The sequence below is a fragment of the Silurus aristotelis genome, assembly GCF_946808225.1.
Source record: "Silurus aristotelis genome assembly, chromosome: 5".
In the NCBI taxonomy this organism is placed as follows: Eukaryota; Metazoa; Chordata; class Actinopteri; order Siluriformes; family Siluridae; genus Silurus; species Silurus aristotelis.
Window position 1 is genome coordinate 10986967 of NC_139578.1, and position 17199 is coordinate 11004165.

The window sequence follows — 17199 nt, forward strand, 5'->3', positions numbered from 1 at the left end:
TTACCACAAAAGCCCCAGAACAAATTTTCCTTAGAGCAATTACCACAGGAGTCCTGAAAATAAATTGTTTAGCATAATTACAACCTGAGCCCTGAACTAATTTTTACTCAGCACAATTTCACCATTAGCCATTGAACTATTTTTACTTAGAACAATTATTACATGATTCTTGGAAAAAGTTGCTTTGTACATTTTTAACATGAGCCCTGGAACACATCCCCTTAGCACATTAACACAAGTACCACATAACACTAATACCACATAAGCCATGGAATACTGTGGTTGGAAAAATTACCACATAACCCCCCGATTAATGTTTTCTTTATTAGCACAGTTAAAATTAGGCCCAGAAGATTTTTTCCTCAGCAGAATTACGATATGAAACCTAGAACAATGTTATGTTTCATCTGTGAATGTCAAATTACTGCAGCAACTCAACTTGTTAAACTGTACACTAAAATTATAAAATTAGAATTCGACCTAAAACTGACTTAAATGTGTTGTGTTCCTGTGTGTTCATGAGCATTTTTATTTATTAGATGTTCCCTAACAATTAATACTTGACACCTCTAATTTTGACCTACTATAATGTAACAATACTTTTTCAGTGGTTTAATAATGTCTCTGTTAACAACGCCTTATGATTGCTGAGTATATACCGAAATTTTCCGGACTATTAAGTGCATCCAAATATAAGCCGCACTGAATTTGACAAAGATTTTTATTTTGAACATAAATACGCTGCACCTGTCTATAAGCCGCAGGTGTCTACACTGAAACTAATGAACTTTACACAGGCTTTAATGAAAGACAGTGCCTGTTACACGGCTTGTATTTAAACAGTAGCCTACCAAGAAAGTCATTGTTCACTGTCTTCCTCCTTCCTTTCACAACAATTTCTTTCGGGAGTTTTTCTTTTGGCATCGTCGTGCGTTTAAAAATCACCATCGGTGAAGCTTTTCTCCCGATGCCGTGCAGCTCAGAACACAGGTGAAATGCGTTTTTTCATGCCCGGTTGTTTTCAGCGTGATAAATGATTCGCATTTCCTGTAGACAGTCCGAGTGAGCGGCAGGTCAAACGTCAGAGGAACCTCATCCATATTTATGATGTGGTGCGGCCTGATTCAGTGGGAGCACGCTCAATTTAATACAAAGAATTTAATTGGTTCACCTGAACCCGTTTGGCAATTTCATTGGTCTAATATTACAGGGCTCAGTTTTTTGTCTTGAAGCTTGTGAAACCGGGAAAACCCTGGAAAAATCCATAAATTAGCCGCTTCATTGTTTAAGCTGCGGGGTTCAAAGCGTGGGAAAAAAGTAGCGGCTTATTGTCCGGAAAATACGGTACACTATTTCCATTAGCGTCATTCTAAACATCAGCTTTTTAGATGACATTTAATTTAGATAAATTTACAACAGAACAGCCTGAAGCAGCAGTACTTATTAGGCTACAGTGGCTAAGAAACTATGGCCATGAGGTAAAAATGCTTAACTTGTCTATAAACAAACTAGTGGACTTTTAATGCAGTTTGACATTTTCATGCAAATATGTCCCAAGCAGTGACCTTAAGATCTGATTGATTGGCTGTTTAACTCAATAAAGAGTAACCTCTATAAAAAATATCTGAAATGTTCTTTTAATTTTCAAAAGGTAAAATTGAATTTGCACATTTAAATATTGTAGTAGTGTGGGACCGGATTGGGAAAAGTTAAAGTGGTATGTCGCACAAGCCTATCACGGGCATGAGCTGCATTTTAGCATGGATTGTGCCAAATTTGTTCCCCCAAACTAAACACTTCTGGTCATCCTCATCCAGAGCATTCTACCAGAAAAATTGGGCACAAACTGAAGGCAGCTCTGAAGGAGCAACTTCGGATAATCCATGAGAAGATTGAGGCAAAAAAGATTGCTAAGATGGCCCTGGCTGAGGTCCGAAGCATACTGTCCAGAGAGGAAGAAGAAAGAAAAGCTGACCTTGCTGCCAAAAAAATGAAAGAGGAAACTGAGGCTAAACTACTTAAAGAGAAAAAAAGGAAGGAGCGTGAAGTGAGATTAGCCAAAGAGAAGGCTGAGCGAGAAAGAGCTGAGCGAGAAAGGCTTGCTAAGGAGAAGGCCGAAAAGGAAAGGCTGGCTAAAGAGCAAGCTGACAAGGAAAGGCTCAGAAAAGAACAAGCAGAAAAAGATAGGCTAGCACAAGAGCGAGCAGATAAGCTTGCAAAAGAAAAGGCAGAGAAAGAGAAAGCAGAGAAGCTAGCAAAAGAAAAGGCAGAGAAAGAGAGAGCAGAAAAGGAACGGCTAGCGAAAGAAAAGGCAGAAAAAGAGAGAGCCGAAAAGGAAAGGCTGGAAAAAGAGAGAGCAGAACAGAAAAGGCTAGCAAAAGAGAGAGCAGAACAGGAAAGGCTAGCAAAAGAGAGAGCGGAAAAGGAAAGGCTAGCGAAAGAGAAAGCGGAAAAGGAAAGGCTAGAGAAAGAGAAAGCGGAAAAGGAAAGGCTAGAGAAAGAGAAAGCGGAAAAGGAAAGGCTAGAGAAAGAGAAAGCGGAAAAGGAACGGTTAGCAAGAGAAAAAGCAGAACAGGAAAGGCTAGCGAAAGAGAAAGCGGAAAAGGAAAGGCTAGAGAAAGAGAAAGCGGAAAAGGAAAGGCTAGAGAAAGAGAAAGCGGAAAAGGAACGGTTAGCAAGAGAAAAAGCAGAACAGGAAAGGCTAGCGAAAGAGAAAGCGGAAAAGGAAAGGCTAGAGAAAGAGAAGGCTGAGAAGGAAAGGCTAGCAAAAGAGAAAGCAGAAAAGGAAAGGCTAGCGAAAGAGAAGGCTGAGAAGGAAAGGCTAGAAAAAGAGAAAGCGGAAAAGGAAAGGCTAGCAAAAGAGAAAGCGGAGAAGGAAAGGCTAGCGAAAGAAAAAGCGGAGAAGGAAAGGCTGGAGAAGGAAAGGCTAGAGAAAGAGAAGGCGGAGACGGAAAGGCTAGCGAAAGAGAAGGCTGAGAAGGAAAGGCTAGCGAAAGAGAAGGCGGAGAAGGAAAAGCTAGCGAAAGAGAAGGCGGAGAAGGAAAGGCTAGCGAAAGAGAAGGCGGAGAAGGAAAAGCTAGCGAAAGAGAAGGCGGAGAAGGAAAGGCTAGCGAAAGAGAAGGCTGAGAAGGAAAAGCTAGCGAAAGAGAAGGCGGAGAAGGAAAAGCTAGCGAAAGAGAAGGCGGAGAAGGAAAGGCTAGCGAAAGAGAAGGCGGAGAAGGAAAGGCTAGCGAAAGAGAAGGCGGAGAAGGAAAGGCTAGCGAAAGAGAAGGCGGAGAAGGAAAGGCTAGCGAAAGAGAAGGCGGAGAAGGAAAGGCTAGCGAAAGAGAAGGCGGAGAAGGAAAGGCTAGCGAAAGAGAAGGCGGAGAAGGAAAAGCTAGCGAAAGAGAAGGCGGAGAAGGAAAAGCTAGCGAAAGAGAAGGCGGAGAAGGAAAAGCTAGCGAAAGAGAAGGCGGAGAAGGAAAAGCTAGCGAAAGAGAAGGCGGAGAAGGAAAAGCTAGCGAAAGAGAAGGCGGAGAAGGAAAGGCTAGCGAAAGAGAAGGCGGAGAAGGAAAGGCTAGCGAAAGAGAAGGCGGAGAAGGAAAGGCTAGCGAAAGAGAAGGCGGAGAAGGAAAGGCTAGCGAAAGAGAAGGCGGAGAAGGAAAGGCTAGCGAAAGAGAAGGCGGAGAAGGAAAGGCTAGCGAAAGAGAAGGCGGAGAAGGAAAGGCTAGCGAAAGAGAAGGCGGAGAAGGAAAGGCTAGCGAAAGAGAAGGCGGAGAAGGAAAGGCTAGCGAAAGAGAAGGCGGAGAAGGAAAGGCTAGCGAAAGAGAAGGCGGAGAAGGAAAGGCTAGCGAAAGAGAAGGCTGAACAAGAGAGAGTGGAGAAAGAAAAATCAGCAAAAGAAAAGGCAGCTAAACAAAAGGCTGGGACAGAGAACTTCGGAAAAGAAAAAGAAAGCGCAAAACCAGAAAGTGAGAAGGAACCCAAACAGTCAGAATCTAAGGATCACAAAAAGAAGGATAAAATGTCTACTAAAGGTCTGCTGAAATCTTCCATCTGGAAAAGCTTTAAAACAACCAGTTAAACGAATGTGTTGGAAGGTTTGATAAAAACCCGAAAGGTACAGGAGAAATATCTTATACGATGAGGTCATCTGAGTCTATAGTGGTCTAGTTCCTGAATGTGTTTTAGTTTGGAGACGCTTCACATTGACACTTAATGCAGTGTTGATCACGGAGTTTGTTCAGGACTTGGAGGTCGACATTCTCCTATTCTGCTTTGGTTGGTCCAAAGAACATATGGAGGTTAATGAAGTTTTTGGTGCATATTGATGATAATACCTGAATAAAGGGTATATGTCTAAAATATATATTCTCTTTTTCTTGTGTTAAAACGTATCATTGTGATGTTTCCTGATTGTGTGCTGAATTAATATTAGCTTTAAAAACATTTGTTTTTATGATTTATGCGTTTTGAATTTTAAAATCAGGAAGTGCTTTGTTGCTTACTGTTGTGAAATAATGAACTTTTTTGTCTGATATTAAAAAAAAGGTTTATTTATATACATATGTATGTGTATATATCATTAAACTTCGCTGAATATGTATATAATTAATTGGATTTTAAAACTGGTTTAATTCTGATGCTCTGAGGTGTTTGTTTTTTTTCCCTCTCCGTATGTAACAGCTGACAATTTTAGGAGGAAAGAATTTACATGATGGTTTTACACATCTACTACCTTTTTTTCTTTCTTACTTACTTTTTATTTTTTATTTTTTTCTTTCAAGAATTCAGTTACCAAAGTTGAATTCTTAACCTTGTTAAAAGGGTGAAAAATACATAGATATTTAGTTTTCGGAACATTGACGTTATCTTTTGTCTTTATTTAAATGTAAATTATTATACGACTAATTTAAAAAGATGATGTATTGGTGAACAATTGTAGTGTTTACATACATTTTTATTACATTGTTGTAGAGGGTAATTAAGGAATTGTTGGTAAGGATGTGTTAAATGTGAAAACTGTTCTGTATTAAAATGTATTTCATGAATTGAATTCGATATGCTCTGAATTTATTTGGTTGTTTGTCAGGTGCACTGATTGTAGAAGGGTGCTGACTTTTAGGTAAAGGAAAGTCAAGGCACTACAACAGATAGCACCTTAAGCAGTCATGCAGGTGTGTGTGTGTGTGTGTGTGTGTGTGTGTGTGTGTGTGTGTGTGTGTGTGTCGGTTTTTTTATTGTATGTCTGTAATTTCACAAGTAATACATAGATAAGGTTAAGGTTTTGATTCTCTCACATCATTCAGGACTAAAGGAGATGAAGGATGAGCCTCCCCATACAGCAGGTAAGATCACGACCAGAATTAAAGCAGCACAATTTCCTCATCTAGAGCTAACGCTTTTACTTTTATTCCTTCTATCTTACAGTACACAATGGTTGTCACAGGTTTCTTTTATGATCATATTTCCATATACAATCCCTCTTATACACTATATTACCAAAAGTATTGGGTCACCCATCTCTCCTGCTATATGTGGTTATTTTCCAAACTGTTACCACAAAGCTATAGGCACTCAATTGTACAGAACGTCTTTAGATGATCTATAATACAATTTAGCATTCACTTGAACTTGGAAACCCAAACCTGTTCCAGCATGGTGATGCCCCTGTGCACAAAGTGAGCTCCTTGAACATCTGGTTTACATGCTCTGGAGAGAAAGATCTTGAGTGGCCTGCTATAGAGCTCTGAACTCATCCCTACTCAACACCTTTGAACTCTGACTGCACCCCAGGCCTCCTCACCTACATCAGTACCTGCCTTTCATAATACCCTTGTGACTGATGAACACAAATATCCATAAGCACACTCCAAAATCTAGTGGAACAGCTTCCCAGAAGAGTGGAGGGAATTATAAGAGCAAATTGGGACTAAATGTCGAATCCAATGCTCATAAATCACATACCAAACTTATGGCCAGTTGACCTAATACTTTTGGCAATATAGTATATCTAAGCTTATATTTGTGTCTTTTATTTTAATACAATTATTGGTGCTTTTCAGCACAGTCAAGGTTCATAAACAAGGCACGGTTACATCTAGTCATGGAAAAACTCATAGGGAAAACCTAGTGAAGGCATGTAAGACTTCAGGAACATTATTGGAAATGACAGGGATAGTAACCACTTGTTCCAGTTCCTAGTGTCCTTTCAAACAAAGTTTAAAAGCATGTTTGAGGGATTGATTAAGTTGATTGATCAGGATCAGCTACTGGTAACTACTGGTCTTAAATTCCCTTCATTTATACAGTTTGCATAAACTACATTTGAGAAAGTAAAGCTGATTAGAGTATGCCATCACAATATATTCTATAATGCAGTAGATCTAATATAAAGTGGTCTCTGTAAATAATGAGGTCCATATCAAATAGTTTGACTGAAGTGGGGGCAGTGGTGTTTTAGGGATTGTTTGGGGATTCATCTCTGGCTTACTTTTATGGAAAGCCTACACCAGATCACCTATTTATATACCTGCAAGACAAATGGGATTTTGGACAATTGTGTCCTGAATTAAAGGACCAGCTGAGAGCAGTCCGTGTGGAAAAGTTCAGATACAACAGTATGCCTTATGGTTACAGTTTCTTCAGCAATTGTAGAAAACACAGTCGTTTTTTTTTTTTTTTTTTTTTTAGTTAATTGCTAACTCAATCGCTTCACAAAGAGAGTGGTCTTTCAACTTTAATTCAAAGTGGCTGTAACTCAAATATTTGGTCACCTAGGTGTAGTTTATTCCACCATCTATTTGCTTACACCGAAAAGAGGCTTGAGGTATGTTTTCCTGGTACATTTAGGAATCGCAGGTAAAGTCGAGCACTGTTCGCCGCATGAAGGGCGTGTGGTTCAGAGTTGGGTGTGATAAATGCCTTTAGGAAGGTGGGCACTGGTCAGGTCTTAGCTTTGAAAATAATTAAACAGCCACTTTTTTGGTGACACCTTGTGGTTAGAATGGTACACTGAGTCTTGAGATGACCATGGACTGAGTCCACAGTTGACCTGAATGGTATCTAAGAATGTAAATGAGAAAATGAGACAAGAATATGAGACAGAATGAGACAAGAAGAATATGTAGTGGAAGAAGTACTATATTGCCAGAAGTATTTATTCACCCATCCAAATAACTGAATTCAGGTGTTCCAAGCATTTCCATGGTTACAAGTGTATAAAATCAAGCACCTGGGCATGCAGACCGCTTCTACAAACAATTGTGAAAGAATAGGTTGCTCTCAGGAGCTCAGTGAATTCCAGCGTGGTATCGTGACAGGATGCCACCTGTGCAAAAAGTCCAGTCGTGAAATTTCCTCGCAGTAAATATTCCACAGTCAACTGTTAGTGGTATTATAACAAGTGGAAGCAAAAGGGATCGACAGGCAACGTAAAATCACAGAGCGGGTCAGCGGATACCGAGTGCGCAGAGGTCTCCAACTTTCCGCAGAGTCAATAGCTACAGACGTCCAAACTTCACGTGGCCTTCAGATTAGCTGAAGAACAGTGCGTAGAGAGCTTCATGAAATGGGTTTCCATGGTCGAGCAGCTGCATCCAAGCCTTGCATCACCAAGTGCAATGCAAAGCATTCGATCCAGTGGTGTAAAGCTTGTTGCTACTAGACTCTAGAGCAGTGGAGACGTGTTCTCTGGAGTGACGAATCCGATGGACAAGTCTGGATTTGGCGGTTGCCAGGAGTACGGTACTTGTCTGACTGCATTGTGCCAAGTATATATATATATATATATATATTATATCAGCTCATTCTTGCTGGCTGTTTGATGAGACGCATGCAAAATATGCTGAAAATGATGAAATCCACGCATAGTCACAAGTGTTGTGGTGTGGAAAGAGGGGACAAGTCATCAGCATGTTATTTGTGGCATAGCAGACTGGTGACAGTTTTGGTGTTATAGATTCTCAGGAAACACTTCGAGGCAGTTTCTATACAGCAGCCTTTTTTAGAATGTGAATAAACCTGTACTTACTTGATAGCAATCAGTACATTCGGATGTTTATGATAAGTCTTACAGAAGTCTCAAATCACAACACAAAATATTTTTTAGAGCACAGATTTATCAGCCTCTATATTGTGGAAGCTACAGGAAACAAAAGGATGAACGAAGGTTAATATAAGGTGTGTGGAGGTTGAAAATAAAGCATGCAGCCACATTTTGGTCAGTTTACAGGGTCTGACAGTAAATCTCAAGCTGAAAAGTAAGATATTTATTGTCCTCTATAAAGAGAAATGGTGTAATACTCCTATTGTGGAGCTACAATTTAAATGTAATATGGGGACATGATGCAGGAAGGGCTGATTGTGAAGGTGTTACTGATTAGGCAGCTTCAGTTATCTTTTTTTTTCCTTTCTGTTTATAGATGCATCGTCTAATCACAAAGCAGAAGAAGAGCCTCTAGAAGAGAGCGACAAAGAAATCAAAACTGAAGTAGAGAAAGAGGACAACTCTGTACATCTTGAGTCCTTTATGCAAGGCATGTTGTTATTGTTTACATTTATTTGAATTATTTAGAGTGAAATCTTGTCATTTTTGGTAATCAAATAATCTTTTATTGATACTGTGTTTTTATTTTTTTTTATTTACTGGTGCCTCTTTATGATACATTGTGAGGCATAAAAAAAAATAAAACAGCGCGAGCTCACTATGAATTGTAACTTTGCTGTTAAAAATGCGTTCTGTACAGTTTGGGTCCTGACGATTTTCAAAACTTATATTCCCTAAAACGTATCTGCTGCTGTTGATGTTAAAACTGCTGTAGTAACATATTGCTATCTATTACTTATTTACAGACTGCATAAGGTAAAGATTCGTGCTGGATTCTTTTAGTTTTTTTTAACTGTTCTTGGTGTCTTTGCAGACAAGGCAGCTGCACCATCATCTTTTCAACCCTTTGGTTAGTCAAAATTTCTGTTAATTATATTTATTTGAGTTAAGTATATATATATACACAGTACAGACCAAAAGTTTATATATATTATATATACTGTACAGACCAAAAGTTTGAAGAACCTACAGTATGACATATTTTCAGTTGTTTCACACTTTTTTGTTATGTATATAATTCCACATGTGTTAATTCATAGTTTTGATGCCTTCAGTGTGAATCTACAATTTTCATAGTCATGAAAATAAAGAAAACTCTTTGAATGGGCAGGTGTGTCCAAACTTTTGGTCTGTACTGTATATGTATGTATGTATGTATGTGTGTGTGTGTGTGTGTGTGTGTGTGTGTGTGTGTGTGTGTGTGTGTGTGTGTGTGTGTGTGTGTGTGTGTGTGTGTATATGTGTATATATATAATATACACACACACACACATACATACATACATACATACATACATACATATAATATATATATATATATATATATATATATATATATATATATATATATATATCAATTTACTTTATTTCAAAATCAATTGATTTTATTGTATCGTAATAAATTGGCTTAGCTGAGGATTTACTCTCATCGTTTTAAATGAAACTTGACTTTTAAAGATCCTCATCTGTTTTCAACTCTTTTCTTTTCCCTCCTCCTCACAAGATTCACAAGAAAGCATTGACAGCACTGGAGGTGAGATTTCTGCCATCATGGAACATTATTGATGTGACTAAACGTATACTACTACTTATTTTTAGTATTATTATTGTTGTTGTATTAAGCAGTTTGTGTGTTTCAGAATTAGTTGTAGAGGCTTCACCGGAGGAAACATTAGGTAAGTTTTCATATGCTGGTCTCTCTGATAGTCCTTTGTTCCTATTGTCATGTTAAAGTTTGATTTGTGTGCTCTCGCTCCTTTTATTTTGTTTCTTTCTTTTTTCTTTTTTTTTTAGAGCTGTCTGCAACGGAAAGATACCAGAGTGAAGAGTTGTATAATAAACAGCTAGAACAAGAGCGTAGGTTGCATTGAAATATATTATATATATTTAATTCATTATTACAGTATTCACTTATGTTTTTTTGTATCCTCCAATATGTTAGTTGCGGATATTCTAGCTGATGACAATAAAGGCAGGTTTCACTATTTTCACATTAAATGCTCCCTTTTCTTCTTCCTATTATTATTATTATTATTATTTGTTGTTGTAGTAGTAGTAGTAGAAAATTACTTTGTAATAAACTTCTCTAGGATCTACACCAGAAGATACACCTGAAAATAAATCTCCAGAGATGACGCATGAGCCTGAACCTACAGTTGCACCTGAAGTGACACCAGAGATACCAGAAACATCCAAACCTCAGAGTACTTCTGAGTCTGCACCTAAACCTACACCAGGGACTGCACCAGAAACAGAGGGTGAGTGATTTTAAGCTACCAAAATATCTGCTTAATTCAGGCATATCAATACAGTGGAACCCGGTTATGTCGATGTCCTAGGGGGTTGCCAAAAAGCATCGAGATAACCAATGATCGAGATAAACGAAAATCAATATGGCGGCAATATATTAACGTGCTTGAAATTTCTTTATGTACATGACGTGCGTTAATAAATGAGAATGTGCATGCACGTGTTTTTAAAGGGTTTTTTTACACAACAGCGTTGCCGCGATTTGTTTGATGAAGGCATGCTATAAAAATACATACAGTACATGTTTATCTGTCAGGAATCCACCTGCCACGCCCCCTTCGGCCCCCTTCAGCGTGGCAGGTGTTTTCTCGCCTCCCGTTCATCGCATAACATTTAACAACAAAAGGTATATGTGCACTAACTAACAGCAGAGATTCACCAGTATACAATACAACACCTGGAGCATCTGTAAGGCTTGATTTTTCCGCCACTTTCGCGAGTTCTTCTGCGGCTGCACCGAGATAACCGACGTTAAATGGCAAATTTCTCCCCCCTTGTGCTCGAGATATCAGGGTTCGGCGTAATAAAAAACATAACCGATAAAAAATGCTTAGAAAAAGCGAGAATTTGGCGGTTCCACTTCAAAAACGTCGACTTAATAGGGTTGTCGAGGTAACCGAGGGCGAGATAACCGGGTTCCACTGTATTTGGCTTTATTGAAGTCTGTATGTCTGCTTGTGAAATGTTTACAGTTAAGAAGACAAAGCCAAATCTCCTCAATAAATCTGACAAAAAAATTAAATCCGAAATCAACGCAGCCGAAAAACTACGTAAAAAGGTAACCAATTTTATTGAAAAATTTGTAGATTTAGAATTTTTTGTTGTTGTTGTTGCTTTTTAATGTGTTTTTGGTTTCAATGTTTAGGGTAAAGTTGAAGAAGCTCTGCAAGCTTTTGAAGCCCTTGCGCAGAAATACCCTCAAAGTCCCAGGAGTCGCTATGGCAAAGCTCAGGTAACAGATTTGGATGAGAAACTAGAGCATAGCTTACTTACACAATCACATCAAGCACACGATAGATTCTTCGGTAGATATTAAGATTTGGCCCGGTGCATTATTTGTGGTTTCCCAGGCCGAGGACGATATGGCTGAGAAGTTGCGTAGTAATGAGATGCTCCTGAAGGCTGTTAACACGTACAGGGAGGCAGCAGAGCTTTCAGATGCTCCTGCAGACCTTATCAAAGCCGCGTTAAAAAGAAGTGCTGACAGACAGCAGTTCCTGGGTAAGTACATGTGCACTCACACGTCCTCACATACACATCTCTAGGTCAATTCTGAAGGCATATTTCTTAACAGGACGCACAAAGGGCTCTTTAGCTACACTGGAAAGGCTTGTGCGGATTTTTCCAGAGGACATCACTTTGAAGAACGATCTAGGGGTGGCTCATCTTCTGATTGGTGATAACAAGGGTGCAAAACAGATCTATGAGGAGGTAGAGTTTTTATATAGATATATATATATACAGGGCTATTCAAAAAGAATGAACCAAAATCATAACGCATTGCTTCAGTTCTCAAGCATCGTCATGGAATGAGTTAGTGACCATCTGAAAGAGAAGTTATCTAAGTTGATTGTGAGTATAATACTTGTGACTTGGCTGGAGTTTTGTATTACTTTTCCTTAATAAAATATTGCGTAATGAAATCGGTTCATTCTTTTGAATATCCCTGTATAGTACTAGGATGAGCATGAACACTTTTAAACAGGGACTGTTTAGATTAGGAAAAAATATAATTTCCTGCTTAATTTTTACCATTCAAGGTTCTGGATATGGCTTCTGATGATGGATTTGCAAAAGTGCATTATGGATTTATTCTCAAGTCAGAAAACAAGATAGCAGAGAGCATACCTTACCTAAAGGTACGAAACCTTACCTAAAGGTAGGAAGTACAGTCATGCGTTAACACGCAGTAGATACACTGTCAAGTGTGTGTGTTTGTGTGTGTCCATGTTTAGGAGGGTTTAGAGTCTAAAGCACCAGGAACTGATGATGGAAGGTTTTATTTTCACCTTGGGGATGCACTGCAAAGAGTGGGAGACCAGAAGGTAAGTTGCTGCCAAAAAGAAAGACTTTCACTTCGTTACCCTTAACCGAATCCTACAAATGAAAGGTAATGATTTTGTGTGTGCATTTCTACAGCAGGCGTATGAATGGTACGAGACCGGCTACCGACACGGACATTTTGCCTCTGTCTGGCAGCGCTCACTGTATAATGTGGCTGGACTGCGAGCGCAACCGTGGTGGACAGCCAAAGAAACTGGATACACTGACCTTGTTCGGGTACTGAATATTCATATATATATATATATATATATATATACAGTACAGACCAAAAGTTTGGACACACCTTCTCATTCAAAGAGTTTTCTTTATTTTAATGACTATGAAAATTGTAGATTCACACTGAAGGCATCAAAACTATGAATTAACACGTGGAATTATATATGGAATTATATACATAACAAAAAAGTGTGAAACAACTGAAAAATGTCATATTCTAGGTTCTTCAAAGTAGCCACCTTTTGCTTTGATTACTGCTTTGCACACTCTTGGCATTCTCTTGATGAGCTTCAAGAGGTAGTCACCTGAAATGGTCTTCCAACAGTCTTGAAGGAGTTCCCCGAGAGATGCTTGGCACTTGTTGGCCCTTTTGCCTTCACTCTGCGGTCCAGCTCACCCCTAAACCATCTCGATTGGGTTCAGGTCCGGTGACTGTGGAGGCCAGGTCATCTGGCGCAGCACCCCATCACTCTCCTTCTTGGTCAAATAGCCCTTGATGCCTTCAGTGTGACTCTACAATTTTCATAGTCATGAAAATAAAGAAAACTCTTTGAATGAGAAGGTGTGTCCAAACTTATTGGGGGGGATTGGGGGGGTTGTAGTAATGTCATTAGATATAATGACATTAATTATGTATGTGAGTGTGTGTGTGTGTGTGTGTGTGTATATGTATTTGTGTTTAATTAATTAGTATTAAAAAAACTCTTGTACTATTCATTTAGAACAGTAAACAGAATCTAAAAATGTTGTTTCTATGTATCTCATATTCACATCTTATAATATTTTTGGGGTGATTTTAATATTTTTCCTGAGTTGTGAATTAGTTGCCACATAATTATATAATATAGGTATACATGAGGCGTATTGGTTTTGTATAATTGCTCTCGTCACTAAATCTTTCAGTTATCTTAATTGTGCGTGTTTATATCTCATATGTGTTTACGTAGACCCTAGAGCGGAACTGGCTGACCATTAGAGATGAAGCATTAACTATCCTGGACAGTAGCAGTGGGCTCTTCTTGCCTGAAGATGAAAATCTGAGAGAGACAGGAGACTGGGGCCAGTTTACTCTGTGGCAGCAGGGTAATATATACACACAGTCCAACATACAAGCACTTACACATTGCTTATGTGTCACACGTTGGCATTGTGGTGCGAATTATGACGCTCCTGTATATAAACACTATCTGTCTTTCAGGACGGAAAGCTGGTTCTTCATGTCAGAACGTTCCCAAAACTTGTGCTTTGCTGGAACGTTTCAAAGAGGCCATCACTTGCAAGAGGGGTCAGGTAGAGCTCCTTCAAGTACAACTACACTTAGACGGTTTACCATCTGTGCTAGACCATGCCGATTCTCACTGCTTAAATTGCACATACGTGTGGTAAAGAGATTTCCAATTCTTGCAGAGAACTAGTTCGAGTACATAGATGTTATTTAATTTATTATAAATCATTTCATAATTGTTGCAAAGTAAACACAATGTATAATTCATTACATGTTTGTGCCTAGTAAATATTTTTACCATACGATGTATTTTATATCTTATATAACAATCGGGATTCAATTCATGACATTTTGAACTGTGGGAAAACTGTTGGGTTAGAAATAATTAAACATCTGAGCAAAAAGGAATGATCCAAGCCACAAATGTTAAAATATGAAGGTTTTAATAGTTTTAAGAATAAATTACTGAACATTAGTCAAGATTAGGATCCTTTTATTTGTCACATATACATTACCACACAGTGAAATTCTTTCTTCGCATATCCCGGCTTATTAGGAAGCTCAGGTCGGAGCACAAGGTCAGCCATGATACAGTGCCCCTGGAAGAGGAAAGTGTAAAGGGCCCAACAGTGACAACTTGGCAGTGCTGGGGCTTAAACCCAAAACCTTTCAATCAGTAATTTAAAGCCTTAACAATTGCGCTTCCACTTCTACCACTTGAAATTAAAAGCATTTAGTTTTTTTAGTCCTAGTTCCATTTAGGAGCTTGTTCTCAGGTGTTTGATGGGCTCCATTAGGTGGGGCAGATAACCAAGTAACGAATTTCTTTCAGGAAAAAAAAACTTTCCAAAATATATTTTGTATCAAGATTTTGTAATTTAAGAGTTTGTATTAGTACACAAGTAGAACTTATAAAGGAAGTCCCTTATTTCTAGCATTTTAACAGTTCACTGCAGTAAAGGAGGAAATGGTGTCACATGAGCTCTTAAGAGTGTGTTTGCTTTATTTGTGCTAATTTTTTGATATTTGTTTTTTTGGGCTTAGCCCAGGAGTATAAATGCTTTGTAATTATATAAAGAAAATGTGTGTAGCATTTTGTGAATGTCTTTCGATTCTCACTATTTTATCACCTGCTTCAGATCAAGTTTTCAGTGATGCAGCCTGGCACACATGTATGGCCTCACACCGGACCCACTAACTGTCGTCTACGTATGCACCTGGGTCTCGTCATTCCCGCTAAAGGTTGTCGAATCCGCTGCACGGACCAGACCCGGTCAGTTACCAGCAAACAATTCACATTACAACACTAATGAATTCATTACAACAATAATGAAGTATAAACTAACAGTATGTTCAGTATGTTACATTTAAGATAACGTTCACTGACAAAATCTGTGCATGTGTGTCGCAGAGAGTGGGAAGAGGGTAAGGTGTTGATATTTGACGATTCGTTCGAGCACGAAGTGTGGCAGGATGCAGACAGCTACCGGCTCATCTTCATTGTAGACGTCTGGCATCCAGAACTCAGCCAATCGCAGAGGCAGGCCTTATCCCCCATATAAAGCTTCAAATCAACTGCAAAAAACTTACTGTGATGTCTCAGCTAATTTCAGCCACAACCAAACCCTGACCTCCGGCTGATCTCTCGTGCTGAACAAAATGCCACGTGAATATTTGCTGTGTTTCTGATCGCGTAATTTAATTGTGATTTTATGAAGAACATGTGTAATGATTGTTGTCCTTCTAGTGTCCTTTTGTATTGAAGTTTTCAAGGGGAAGAACAGATGTTTAGCAAATATTGGCATATGCACGACCAATTAAATGGGTGCATAAAATAAGAAAAAAAAAATACGTTTTACAGATATGATCACTGAAATGGCCCAACTTGAAATGTTATGCAATAGGACTTGCGTGATTGTCGACCGATGAAGGTAAAAAAAAACAACAACAATGCATATTACTGAAAATGTACTTGAATATACACTTACTGTCTACTTTATTAGGAACACCTGTACTATGATACATAAAATCATGCAGATACACATCATGTGCTTCATGCTTAATGTCCAAGTCAATCTTGAGCCCATAGCAAGAATCATTGGTACACAGTCATCCAATCAAACCATTATTAGTGGGGATATAAATCACCTGGACTGTCCAGTTTCAGTGTGGCATTGATTGCGTCGGATTGCTGTTATTGGCTGGCGGGAGTGATACCTGATGTGTTGTGTGATTAGAGATACTTTTCTGCTTACCACAGTTGTACAATGTGCTTATTTGAATTACGATAGACGTTCTGTCAGCTTAAAGCCAGTCAGTCTTCTCTAATTTCTTGCTTCAACAAGATATTGAATATTAGATTATTAGGTAGTAGGATTGATTACAAAACTGCATAGATGTACTGGTGTACCTAATAAAGTGGACAACGAGTGTATTAGAAAATGCCACTCGAGGTCAAACACATTTTGTAAAGATAAAAAAAAAATGTGACTTTGCACTACATGTATTCAAGAGGTGTGTGTGTGTGTGTGTGTGTGTGCGCGTGTGTGTGTGTGTGTGTGTGTGTGTGAGAAGATGTGTGTAGCTGAAACACACCTATCTGTCATTTATAACCTGTGCCTTATATCTGCACTTGTCAGGTTTCACAAGTCACGCAATGTAAAGCCTAAACAACCATTATTTTTGTATCAAATAAATACAAGTGTAATTTGAATTTAATAAAATATATCTTGTATCCTTAAATTTGAATTGCCTGGATTGGATGTTCTATGGAATTCAGTGGATTTGATGGTTTGATTGTGAAAAGATTATGCACTGCTCAATATAAGGTTCCACCTTTTCAAAATGGGATTTCCTGAAGGGAAAATAAGGACAATTTGGAACACACTTGCATATAATTTGATAACGCAAAAACTCTCCCACACAACCACTAGTTTTATTTAGAAGCTGCCCTTCAATGTTTTAAACGTTTTTGCTGCTGCAAACGTGCAGAGAAAAACAATTATTGCACACAACTTATTAACTAATAAAACCTACATCAGGATTTATTTTTCCGCAGCAAATAACACCAGCAGTGTTGATTTTAGTTCTATTTTGGAGGCCAAGTGCCAAAAATGCCTGATAACATCCACCTTTATCTTGTTCTTCTGGCCAGGGTGTCTTTGTTAGAACCATCTGCTAAAATGATGTGAAATTTGGTACACTGAATGGGGAGGGATTTAAGGAGCATTCTGAACAACTATATATACATAATAGCACAGAGATGCCTGTTGACCAAAGTCGGCCCATGCTGATCTTT

At 38.6% G+C, this 17199-nt stretch overlaps 1 protein-coding gene across 13 annotated transcripts in view; it reads left to right on the top strand.

Moving 5' to 3' along the window:
• The window catches only part of unm_hu7910 (un-named hu7910), a 30412-nt gene extending 13769 nt beyond the window's left edge, over window positions 1–16643 (top strand). For 3 of the 13 annotated variants that reach the window (XM_083542156.1, XM_083542145.1, XM_083542155.1), the window contains 19 exons: window positions 5289–5327; window positions 8403–8516; window positions 8901–8936; window positions 9591–9620; window positions 9727–9762; window positions 9881–9943; window positions 10029–10058; window positions 10177–10344; window positions 11089–11174; window positions 11262–11348; window positions 11467–11617; window positions 11691–11827; window positions 12157–12255; window positions 12352–12441; window positions 12536–12676; window positions 13624–13759; window positions 13875–13966; window positions 15041–15174; window positions 15313–16643. In XM_083542156.1, the coding sequence (XP_083398282.1) occupies window positions 5289–5327; window positions 8403–8516; window positions 8901–8936; window positions 9591–9620; window positions 9727–9762; window positions 9881–9943; window positions 10029–10058; window positions 10177–10344; window positions 11089–11174; window positions 11262–11348; window positions 11467–11617; window positions 11691–11827; window positions 12157–12255; window positions 12352–12441; window positions 12536–12676; window positions 13624–13759; window positions 13875–13966; window positions 15041–15174; window positions 15313–15463 (1820 nt within the window). In that variant the 3' untranslated portion in view covers window positions 15464–16643. Of the gene's footprint in view, window positions 1–1817; window positions 5036–5288; window positions 5328–8402; window positions 8517–8900; window positions 8937–9590; window positions 9621–9726; window positions 9763–9880; window positions 9944–10028; window positions 10059–10176; window positions 10345–11088; window positions 11175–11261; window positions 11349–11466; window positions 11618–11690; window positions 11828–12156; window positions 12256–12351; window positions 12442–12535; window positions 12677–13623; window positions 13760–13874; window positions 13967–15040; window positions 15175–15312 lie in introns of those variants that run through there. The other 10 variants (XM_083542144.1, XM_083542149.1, XM_083542147.1 and 7 more) reach the window with 9 other exon arrangements.
• The last annotated feature ends 556 nt before the right edge of the window (window positions 16644–17199 follow it).